At 51.0% G+C, this 12,500-nt stretch overlaps 1 protein-coding gene across 1 annotated transcript in view; it reads right to left on the reverse strand.

Annotated features, from left to right (window-relative positions):
- Window positions 1-5,237, reverse strand: part of LOC126572454 (cadherin-23) — a 6,567-nt gene extending 1,330 nt beyond the window's left edge. The window contains exons 1-9 of the mRNA XM_050231782.1: window positions 4,473-5,237; window positions 4,267-4,402; window positions 4,009-4,208; window positions 2,283-3,950; window positions 1,633-2,226; window positions 1,403-1,560; window positions 928-1,327; window positions 135-866; window positions 1-59 (exon numbers count right to left, since the gene is read on the reverse strand). The exon at window positions 1-59 is cut by the window's left edge and continues 264 nt beyond it. Of these exons, the coding sequence (XP_050087739.1) occupies window positions 1-59; window positions 135-866; window positions 928-1,327; window positions 1,403-1,560; window positions 1,633-2,226; window positions 2,283-3,950; window positions 4,009-4,208; window positions 4,267-4,402; window positions 4,473-5,237 (4,712 nt within the window). The remainder of the gene's footprint in view (window positions 60-134; window positions 867-927; window positions 1,328-1,402; window positions 1,561-1,632; window positions 2,227-2,282; window positions 3,951-4,008; window positions 4,209-4,266; window positions 4,403-4,472) is intronic.
- Between the last annotated feature and the right edge of the window lie 7,263 nt (window positions 5,238-12,500).

Consider the following 12,500-nt stretch of genomic DNA (forward strand, 5'->3'; position numbering starts at 1 on the left):
ATCTCGCTGTGGCGATAGTACCGAACGAGTCCATTCAGCCCATCGTCATCGTCGTGTGCCTATCGAAGACAGAAGAGATGGTAACGAACTCTTTGGTGATAAGAACGGTTAAGGGATTCCCCGTGACCACTTACCTTCAGCTGAAGGATCGACGCACCGAACTGGTACGAAGTGGAGATTCCTCCGGTGAAGATTTTTGACTCAAAAACGGGTGAGTTATCGTTGATGTCGTTTACGTAGATGGTGACCTTTAACAGATTGGCCCCATGACCGGTTGGCTCGGCAGTAACGTTCCCCCCGTCCGAGGTGCAATCATCCGTCGCTTTAATCTGCAGCTTGAACCGTGATTTTACCTCTCGATCCAGCTCTTTGCTTATCATCAGCTCGTGCGTTAATGGGTCCAACTGGAAGTGGCCATCCTCATTACCGGCCACGATGTAGTAGCATACCGTCGCCGAGCTGGGCGCTGCCTCCAGTGGATCCAGATAATCCTGCTCGACCGTATCCGGTAGCCGGATCCGTTCGACCGATGGAATGGTGTGCTCGGTAAAGTTGAGACTGATCTCTCGCAACAGAAACTGTGGCTGGTTGTCGTTCACATCACGCACGTAAACGATCAGATCGACACTGCTGCTTAGTGGTGTTGGAACCCCTTGATCGTACGCCTCGACACGCAAATCGTAGATCATCTGTTTCTCCCGGTCGAGCGGTGAAGCGACACTGATTTCCCCTGTCTCCTTATCGATTGAGAATTTTTTGTAATTTCCGGTCGTGTCCATCTTGAACCGATACCGCACGATCGCATTCTCTCCAACGTCTTCATCGTACGCGTGTACTTGGAAGAATGGTTTACCAATCGTCGTGTTCTGTGGAATGTCGCAAGATGCTATCATTGTTGAAATCTTTTAGGGGAGAATGACTGCTTACCTCAAACACCTTCACGGTGGTGTTGCCACTGGGCACCACAAACACCGGTGGATGATCGTTAAAATCCGCGACACAAATCTGCACGCTGTCCTTCACCGTGTTCGGTGTGCTGCCTTGATCACTTGCGATCACATCGAGCGTATAGTTGCCGTACAGATTCTTTAGCGGACCGCGGGCATAGATTTCCGCCGATTGAGGGGAGATTTGCTGGATGTAAAAGATGCCCGAGGCATCATTAATGTCGAAGCTGATCTGCCCATTGCCAGTCGTGGGATCATCGGCATCCGTGGCCCGTAGCTTCACGATCGGCTCGTTAATGTTGTGATACTCCGTGATCATGCTGCATCCCGTTGGTTTCTGGATGATTGGTGCATTATCGTTATCATCCGTAACGTGTACTCTAAATTTGAGGTCAAATATCGAGGAAATTAGGGATGCGATTTAGGGGAGAATGCTTTGCTTTTGATAAACTTACAGTATGTGCTTGAAGGCATTCCGGCTTTCACCGTTCAGGTATCCGTATGGATAGTTATCCCACGCCTCGACGGCCATCATGTACTGATCGGTCTCTTCGCGATCCAGTGTTCCCGCCACCCGCAGGATACCCTTCTCAGGATCGATGCTAAACTTTTCCTATCAAACAGAACATCAGAAATCACTATCAAACTCATCATTCTCCAACTAGAGAGCCCCCACTGAACTTACCTTTGAACTAACGCGATCCAAAATGTACGTTATCCGTCCAAAATCCCCTGAATCCAGATCCTTCGCACTGATGACGGCTATCTCGGTCCCAACCGCGGCCCCCTCGGACACATAAAAGTCACTCACCCCATCGACAAAGTACGGATTGTTATCGTTCTCATCCAGCACCTGTACAAACACCTCCACGAACGAAGCCCTCGGTGGGCTACCAAAGTCCGTCGCTCGGACCGAAAAGTTCAACCACCCAAACTCTTCATGATCGATCCGGTTCCGCACCACAATCTCACCCGTCTGATCGTCAATGTGCAACAGCTCCAGTACACTCTTGTCCCCTTCCAGGTTGTATTTGATGGTTTTATTAAGATCGGCATCTTCGGCCACAACCGTACAGACCGGCACCCCGTACTGGCTGTTCTCGGCGATCGATTGTTTGTAGAAGGGCTTACGGAACTTGGGATTGTTATCGTTCTCGTCCAGGATCGTTATCTTCAGCACGGTACTCGCTATCTGGTCACCGCGTTCGGCCGCCACGTCCTCCACCATGCAGACGAGTTTGATTTCGGAGATTTTCTCACGATCCAGCAGTTTGGAAATCTGGAAATGGTTCGTTAGTTTCCCTTCCTGATAACATGCGGCACCTATCAACTCACCTTCAGCAATCCATTGTTGGCATCCAGCACGAACGCTGCAGCAAAATCGTAATCATCCAGCTTCACAGGAACACCCTCCTCGGTTTTACCCTCAGATTGGCTCCGGTCAATGTAGTATCGCAACATCGCACTTTCATCCGGATCGTTTGCCATCAATCGATACACCTCCGTTCCGACCGGTGTGTTCTCCTTCACCGAAATGACCGTTGGCCCAACAAACACCGGTGGTTTGTTGTTAACATCCGTTACAGTAACATTAACCAGACAAGATCCCTGCAGCTGCTGGCCACCATTCCCACCATCCGAAGCAATCACTTCAAGTAAATACGACGATCCACTCGTTCCCATCGAATCCGGGCCAATCAGATCAGGATCGAGCGATGCACCACTCGTCACCGATATCTCACCCGTCTCAGCGCCGATAACAAACTTCCCTTCCGCACCCTGCTGTATCCGGTAGCTGACGAGATTGTTGGGGAACGAACCATCGCCATCCATTGCTATCACTTTCAACACCGGAAAGCCACTCATCGTATCCTCCGGGATTTCGATGGCGTACTGTGCCTCCAGGAACTCCGGTGCATGATCATTCACATCCTGCACGTACACCGTGACCTCCACCTGGGCGCTAAGCCGTGGTTCTCCTCCATCACTCGCCTCCACCGTCAACGAGATGGCTCGAGTGCTGTCCGTGGTGCTCCCTTCAAGCTGCTCGAAATCCACCGCTTCACGCACGGACAATCGTCCAGATTTGAGTCCCACGTGAAAATGCTCGGAGTGGTGCGGCTCTAGTAACCGATACTCGACCGCACTGTTGGCCGAACCTTCGAGATCGTTATCCCTCGCTTCGATCGTGATCGGTGATTCAAACTCGAACGCATTCTCCTTCAATCGCACCTCGTAGCGCTTCTGTAGGAACACGGGCGGATTATCGTTGACATCGAGCAGATTCAGGATGAGTTGCACGGTGTTTCGATTGCCACGGCCACCATTATCCTGCGCTTCGACCGTCAGATAGTGCTTCTGGATGATTTCTCGATCAAACAGCTGATGCTCGATCGTGCTGACCGTGATGGTTCCCGTGCGTGGATCGAGCTGCAGTGAACTCGAAATACTCCCCGTCAGATTCGTATATCGGATGCCTCTCGTACCGTAGCTTCCTGAATCGACATCGGTTGCACTGATCTGCACCAGTACCGTCCCCGTGGTGACATTCTCCGGTACATCGATCTCATAAATCGGACGACCGAATTCAGGAAAATTGTCATTCTGATCCAGTACCTTCACGCGAACCGGTGCCACGCTCCGGCGAGCTGGCATATCGATTTCACTAGCCACAATCGTCAGATTGATCTCACGTAATCGCTCGTAATCGAGCAGGGCCGGATTCTTCACGCGAATGCCAAACGTTGCCTCATTGATTGCACGCTTGGGAATCACTTCGAAGATATCGCTCGCTGGCTGTAGCGATAGCAGGAAAGTCCCATTCGTGCCCTGATCGTAATCGAACACCTCGTTCAGGCTACCTTCGAGAAAGGTGGCGAGCGTATTCTGTTGAGCGTTTTCACTGATCTCACACTCGTACGGACCGGGGCTACGGAATCGTGGGATTTCATCATTCACATCCGTCACGATCACCGTAATTTCCATCGTGGCGGAAGGACGTGGCTATTGGGAAGAGAGCACTTAATATCGATCGGTTTCGCTTGTTGCTCCATCAACTTACCTTCACTTTGCTCTCCTCAGTCGCCACAATCTCCAGAATGAACGCACCGTTGATGGGATTACGCGAGTCCTCTCGATCCAACTTCTGGCGCGTTCGGACGGATCCTTTGAGACGATCCACCTCAAACAGCTCGCTGGCATTGTTGGAAATGTCGTACAGAATGCGATTGTTGATACCTCGATCTCCATCCACGGCTTTCACTGCAGAGTGCCATCGTATTAGTCTTCAGTTACTGCTCCCTTTGCGAATGATTCTTACCTCGCATCACTTCCGACCCAATCGGAGCATCTTCCGATATCCGAACGACGGGTTGCGTCACCAGAAACTCGGGTGGTTGATCCTCGACATCTTTGACGCGCACCAACAGTGCGGCCGTTCCGGTATTGATGCGTCCCTGCGTGTTAAAGAATTCAATAAAATTTTACTTTTTTCTTCCTTCTTCACATGCCCAGTGTACCACGTACCTGTATGGCACGATCAACAGCCAACACGTTAATGTGATAGAAATGCTGCCGCTCGTAGTCAAGCGATCGTGCTAATCGCACTACGCCCTTCCCATTGACGGTGGCCACCGAGAACATGTTGTTCTCTTCGCTCAGGCCCTGTATGAGGTAGATCACCTGTCCGTACGCACCTTCGTCGCGATCGGTCGCCTCCAGCGTCGTCAGTATGCCCGGTGGACTATCCTCGGCCACCTCCAGTACCGAGGCGAACGGTTTAAAGATCGGCTCATTATCGTTAATGTCCTCGACGAGCAGCAGAAAGCTTTGCGTGACAAAGTTACCCTCACCGAGCCGCCCATCGGAGAGTGTAAGGATGAGCGTGTACTCTTCTTTCGTCTCACGATCGAGCTCGTGGTTAAGATAGACGTACGCTTCGTTCGAGGTATTCTGTTTCAGTCTTATGATGTTGCTGTCGGCACTCTTCTGTACGCCAAACGTGAGCGGATCACCGTCGGCATCGTAGCCACGCAGCTTGTAGATCAGTGTACCGACCGGTGTGTCCGGGTACTCTTTCAACCTTATCACTATCTCCGCGTGATCATCAATCAGAAACACCGGAGCACGGTTACAGCTGGCCGTAGATATGAGCAGGCTTAAACATAAGATTGTAGTGGCAAGTAATCGCTGCACGGTCGATAGCTGCCATTTGAGCCGACAAACAGTTTGTCTGAGTATTTCCTTCTGCCGCTTATCGGTACTAATGGTATTGTGGTTTGGTAGATTCATGCTGACTGTCTGGTTTGACGTTACTCTATGCGTCTGGAATGAAATGCGGTACAAGATACGAAATCCAATTTCAACGATTACCCAACAACACTAAAGACTATGCTGGCCTCAACCACCTCAACTGCATCAGATATTGTTATCGAACTGCAGTTCCCTCGCTCATCCGTTTAATGGGATTTGAGTTCAAGATCATCGAGCGACCACAACATCGCGTGGGCGCTGTTATTGTTTGTCTATGCGCATAAATCAATCTTTCCTTTCTCCCGCAACCTGAGGCTTCTGAAGTGGCTGCTCTCTCTCTCTCTCTCTCGCTCTCTGTGCAATCCTACTCCATAGATCTTCGCAATTGTCTTGGCGGTGCTGGTAATTGCACTTGAAGCCAACCACCAGCGGTGAATGGAGAAGCGCTGGAAGCACATACACACTTCACGGTCACAAACAATGAGTCCGTCCCGACGTCAAAGGCCCGTGGCGTATAGTGGCGGTGTCGGTGATGAGCTCAACCCGTCACGCGGGCCCCATTCTGCAGATTCTTATCCCGACTGTTTTTCCTTCGCGTGGTCGCTAGGTACTTACGCGCCGGGCGGAAAAGCGGCCATTCTTTGCCGGCATTTCCCAGAAGATGCACTTTATACGCCCCGTTGGAGCATATAAGTTCTGATGGGAGCGGTAAGATTGTGGAAGGGTTCACACGCTTTATACGCTCCCGCGGGACATGTGCAGTGACTCTTCACGATGATGCCTTGACCCGCTAGGGCACTTCTAGGGCAGATGGTGCTCCGTTTTGTAAACAGATATTCTACAATCTACCAATCTGCTAGCGGTGGATGCTGTCGTTTATTGTACCAACAAAATGCCGTGTGTGAGGCGAATGTAATAATTATGGTACTTTGCGGTTGATGCAACGGTAATTTTCACGTTAGGGGAGTGCTACGTGTTTTGCGATTCGTATTTGAAGGGAAAAAAACCTACAATTAACCGTTTACGTGTTATAAAATCTGCAGATAAAATCTCCCGGAGCAAGTTCATTGAGATATCATGAACCAGTTCATAGAATAGAATTATTCACTACCATTACATCGATTTCGATTTTTGGCAGATTTTTGAAGCAGCAAAAGTGACCACATTATGATCAAACCGGGTTCGTCGCTTAAGTCTTCAGAGACAAGTCTTTTGATTCGAACCAAAAACGGTGCGCATCGTAGCTGTGTGATGGTTCATCTGAAAAATACAAGTAAATATTCTTTTCATAGATCTTAAGTTTATCTATGTAGTACCGTCGAGTTTTTCTTGATTTTCTAAGTTTTCAATTTTTGGCAGATTTATGAAGTTAAAAAAGTTATGCTTTTTACGATTTTGTCTGAAAAATCGAATTTTGAATAATTGTTTAAAAACAAGTATCAACATTTTTTATAAAATCTCGACGGGACTACCTGAAAAATAGTCTACAGATTATGTGTTAAAAAATTCAAATTGATAGGTTCAGTAGTTTTTATGCTACGATAGGCTTCGGCTTTGGAAACATTAGTTTTGGAAAACGCGCTTCAAAGTAGCGAGCTGCTTTGCTTGCCAGTTTTGCTCCAATTGATTGAAATTTTTTACACAATATTCTTGAAAAAATCAGCATTAATCAAAAAATATAAATAATAGACAGGGCTATAAAAAATAAAATGGCCTAACCCCCTTTTAGGGTTCTCTTTAAAGGTATCGGATAATTTTAAATTCCATGCCCTTTAATGCATGCTCGATAATTCTTGGCTTCAAGATTTAATAACCAACCAGCTTCCCTCAGTTATTCTGACAAATGGACCTGACACACTGGATGAATCATATTGGCGTAGTATAGCGTAGTTACTAATAGAGCGATCTTCTTACAAATGCGCTATTAATTACCCGTGACTTGGGTTTAATTTAGAAATCAAATGTTTGCCATTTCCAAACTGCTGTCCAAACAATTGTCTACAAATTTAAAGAGCTTAACCAACGGTGACCAACGGTAGAATCCGCCCGTATTACCTCATATCGCACAAGTACCGATGCTGCAGCACCACGATTTGCTCAGAGTCCCAGTGCCCCACAATGGACGATCATCTCGGGCACGCAGATTGCGCTTCGCCTAATTCCAGTGACACTGTTTGGCCTAGTTTGGCTACTAAGAAGCCCGCAATTGCTTGGCAGCTCTCCCCTCGAATACAAAACACCGAGCAACAACAACAACCGCTCGGTGTGGGCTCAATAATTCACGTCACGCTACGTAACACCCGCTGACGCTGACACAAGCAACTTGGGCGAGCGCGCGGGTTTCCCATACAACACCCGCCATCCGCTTGGACCATCCGCTCGGCGCCCCTGACGGTGACGAAACGGCCTCCCGGCGGACCGTTACCGCCGTTGCTGCCGTTGTTGTTGTTGTTTGCGGCGATATGATTCCCACACGCACCGCGCAGAAGAACGCGCGCCTATGCGCCTCAACATCAAGTCAAGTCACTCTGGAGAAGGGGACGGAGGGGAGGTCCATGCTTACATGCTCAACCAGCATTAACTGACGGCGACGGCGATGGAAACGGTGGCGACTGACCCCTTGGTACGCGATCTGTCGGGGGCACATTATGCGATATGAGTTCTCCCCGCACCACTGCGCCAACCGGTTGGTGATGAAAATGCGTGAGAAAAACCCTCGTCCAAAAGACACAACACACTTCAGCAGGTCCATCAACCGCCAACAACGAGGGGCCCCCGGGAGCTTTCGATTAAATTGGAAGTCTCTCTGCGCCAATCAACTGCGCCACCCTTCTCTCTTTCTCTCGCGCGCGCCAAAGGCTATCCCGGTGTGACCACCGACGAGATGACGAGACAAGACGGCGGCGGTTGAGCCCAAAAGTTTCATTTATCTCGCCCAATCTCGCGTTGGCTAATTTCAACGTAGCCCCCGGGGTGGGGGGGCCGTGAACTGAAATCTTTGCCGAAAAATCTGTCGCATAAGATTCCCCGCCAGTCAACCATCCGGCCAGCGAGCCAGCCAGCGAGCGTCGTCAGCGTCGCTTAGATGGCATTAGCAGATTAGTGAACATTCACCCCTTCGGGGGCGGAACAGCTGAACCCCCCTTTCCCGCACTTTAACGCCATCCCTTTTTCCCCCCCACCCCGCGAAGCACACTCACCGTTCCGATTAGTGTAAGAAGAAGGAGAATTTTTTCTAGCTTCTGCTGGATTTCTTCACCGGCTTTTGGGCCGAAACGGTTTCCGGCTTTCGTCACCACGCGCGAAAAGTGCTTACTGCTGTTCCTTTGCGTTCGCCGTTCGTTTGCAGGCTCCAAGTGCCAGTGCCAGTGCCAGTGTTTTCACTTTCCACCCTTGGCACCCCTTTCAGGGCTGGTACGCCCGGCGGTGCCTGCTCTGCATCTTGCACAACCGGCCATTTTCCGGCGAAGGGAACACAACACAACAACGCCAACACAACACGGAGACACTCCAGTCTCGGGGAGGGAAATTGAAAATATTTTAACTAACCCACCCGCTTCCTCCTACAACACCTGCACGGTAGCATAAACAGCAGATCCCTCTCACCGAAACTCATCAACCGACCGAGGAGAAAGTGGCTCAGTGTGTGTGGCCAACCTTCTCTCCAACGGTGTGCCACTAAATGGTTTATCAAAAACAATTTTATATCCGCCTCCAACTGGCGTTGTGGTGTGATGTGTTATTGCAGCTTGGCTGGTTCGCTGGCTAACTGAATGGTGGGAAACCGAGAAAACTCCTCCACGCACAGGCACACAGGTTATCACGGCAGCCTCCGGTGCACGGTACAGAAGGGATGAACGCACCACAACCGGGCAACCGCACTTATCGCTGGCAGTGATTAACATTCGGAGCAACCACTAGACACCTTCGGTTCCGCCTTTCGCCTTTCGCTAAATGCATTTTCACGCCTTTTTTTTCCACGCAAAAACGCAGCACCAAACGACGCACTGTGATGACACAAGGTGTCGCCGACCGATCACGTAATGGGTGGACTAGAAAGCGCCGCCACCTTAATGCACCAAATGCAACGCTCACAATTCTTGGTCAGATGCAAAACTGAACTAGACGATCACTGACTCCGATGAGTGGTGGTACCAGCATACGCAGCACCAGCAGCAGAAACAGAACAGTTTGCCCGCAGCTTTTGCGTTTTACTAGGTTTTTTTTCTCTGCACAGAACGATGCACTTGCCACGAACCAACAGATAAACAGGAACAGAAGACCGCGAAACACTCGGCACTGCGTGCTGTACGTTCTCGAAACGTTCCACTTGCTCGCTCTTGTTTTTTTTTTGTGTGTTGTTGTCTGGAAGCACTTTCAAGTTCTGCGTCTCTGCGGACACACACCGGGGGGGGGAACAAACTTTGGTTATGGTTGGCCGCGGTCGCGCAGACTGCTGCTGTTCCGGTTGCTACACACTAATCCCGGTGCAAGGAGAAGACAGAGGAGAAAGAGCGCGTGGCCGTGGCGTGGCCGGTCATACCTATTGTCGCCAACGTTTGTCGCCGGACATTTTGAGTCGCGGACGCAGAAAATCACTTCCAGAAAAACGCGCGGCTTGCTTGTTTTCTTCGCGCTTCCGAAAAAGAAACTCTCGACGCGTCCGGAAATGCTTCCAATTTTGCTAATGTGTCACTTGCGCTCGGCGCGGAACGGAACGAACCCGTCCCGGGCGTGGTAATGGAAATGGCGCACCACCGAGTACACGCATCCGTCGAATACGACACTAGAGCTACGACTGAAAGCCGCGGACCACCGACTGCTGCTTGGTTCACGGTCTGGAAAAAGGTCCACCCCCCCCCCCCCCCCGGCCTTCGTTCCTCTCTCCGGCCACCACCGTGGCCAAACACCTCGGGCTTTTCAACCCCCGCTAAAGTCCCCATTATGTTGATCCAACCGTCGGTAGCATACGAGGGGAAGGCCGAACGGGGTGCCGCTCTTTTGCTCAACCCTTGGATGCATCGGATCGTAGCCGGCGCCGCCAACTGCTTCACTGCTATGGCAACGCGAAAGCGCGAATACGCGAAGGGTTTAGCAGACCGACAGAGCAGCAAGAGCAAGCATGGGAATGCGAAGCAACGAGCCATACCACCGTACCAGCCAGCCAGGAATGGGAAGGAATCAACAATGCGTAACGCCCCCTGTGGTATGGCTGGATGGCGTGTGGCTGGTGGTGGCTGCATGAATTAAAGCGCACCCCTCACCATCCACAGCATAAAGCAGCGGCAGCAACCGGGGCAGCATCATACGGTCAAACGGTACGGTATGTGTCATTCCCCAAAAGACGGCTCTCGGATGGACACTCGGATGGACTCCCCCGGATGTCCATCCTTTTGGTGCCATCTGGCGCTACCGCTTCAGCGTTCCATCACGCTGCTCCTCCAGAGGGGGAGTGTGAATGTCCACGCTCAAACGGCATTCCCCGGTGTCCACGCGAGAGTGCCACCGAGAACGCAATTACGCTTCGACCGAAAAGCTGACTGGCTGGCGTGGCGTGGCGTGCCGGAGGAAAATGCAAATCAACCACCACCGAATGGTTCTGAATTGCAGCAGCAGCAGCAGCACTGGAGGGAGGCAGGCGGGGGCAACAGATGTTCTTGAACCGAGGCGCATCATTTTGGATGCTAATTAATTCAATGCCACACCGAGCATGTGCACAGCGGGACCATGGGGATCGGAGGGAGGGTGGACAACAAAAGCAACGCGATCTCTGGACAACAGTGGCAGCGAACCATGGCGGCAATGACATGTCGCTCAATGAGTTCGCGTGCCCTGGACATCCCCACACTCCGCTCCAGCACCAGTGCTAGTGGCCTAACCACAAACCACCACCGTGTTGTCCGACGGAAAAGCCCCAAAATCCGCGACATAATCCACCGGCGCCGACTGGCACCGATTGACCATTCCCCCCCCGGGCCTGGCTATATGCAAAATCATGTATCCCCGCGACAGTACCGCATGGCGTGGCGCCGTGACATCACAATTATGTTGTTTTCAACCACCCTCTCGGTCTACCATCTCTTCCCTTCCTGGGGTAACCAGGGAACCTGTTGCCCTTCATCGCTCCCCCTCCGGTGGGGGTGGTTGTAGTGTACGGGATTGTGTTCCCCCGGGCAACCCTCCCAGGGGGTTAGGGGGTGCTTTTGGCGAATCAAATCATGCTAACGTCACCATAACATGGGCTGCTACCGTGTATGTGTTTGTGTTTGTGTGCTGTGGTATGTGAGACAACCCCCAACCCCTTCCGAGGCGGTGGAAGTGTCACTTTTCGCACAAACCTTTTTCCCCATCCCTCTGCACCCGCACACTCTGTCCAGGGGGTGTAGGGATGACACATGCTTTTGCTTCTTTCTTTTCCTTTTTCTATCCCATCGCTTTTTTGGTTCCATCATTTTTTCTCACTTTTCCGACTCCAGACACTGCTGCTGCTGCTGCTACTGAAGCTACTGCTTTGCTCCGATTTCTATTGTTTTTGTTGCCTCTTTTCCTGGAACGAACGGTCATCGTTCGACCGTGACGCTTTTTTGGGGAGGCGGGAGGGGGATGAAGCAAATGTTTGCGGATGATTTTTCTTAAGCTTTTTGTTTGTATTTCGCTCCCCGCTTCGAAAGGACCCTTCCTTCGTTCTCGGTTCTTTCGTCTACGATTCCAACCGACCGACCGCTAATTGACTCGCCTTTTGCCCGTCACTTCGTTGTCCGGACACCGCCTAATTGCCCCGCTAGCCATGGTAGCTACTGAAGCTAAACAAGCGAAGCGCCACGCTCCTTTCGCATCATTCCTGCGCGCTGATGATGGTGATGATGATGCTGATGATGATGATGCTGATGCCTCCTTTTGACGCTTTTGTTCTGCGTGCTGCCGGCCGTGCTGTGGCTGGTGAGGGACGAAGAAGTCCATATAAGATGGATTGCTGGACCGAGATACAACGAGAGAGAGAAAGAGCCTGCCGGAGTCTTTGATAGCAAAATTTATGGCCACCATAATGGTGCCAGAGACCGTACCGATGGTGAGTTTGATGAGCAACTTACGATACGATACCGAACGCAAAGCAAACGGTAACGAGTTGTGAGTTGTAAAACAATAATTAATTCCGCGAGGAATTGGGTGGGAGGTGGGCGAAAAGATTGATTAAAACACCCACTACACTCCGCTGCTGGAGTTCTCTTCTCCGTCGACTAACGGCGATATTTCCTACATCATCTGCCTGGCTGAGCAACAAAGTAACAGTCGAACGCCAGT

This window comes from Anopheles aquasalis, chromosome 2, assembly GCF_943734665.1.
Source record: "Anopheles aquasalis chromosome 2, idAnoAquaMG_Q_19, whole genome shotgun sequence".
Classification (NCBI taxonomy): domain Eukaryota; kingdom Metazoa; phylum Arthropoda; class Insecta; order Diptera; family Culicidae; genus Anopheles; species Anopheles aquasalis.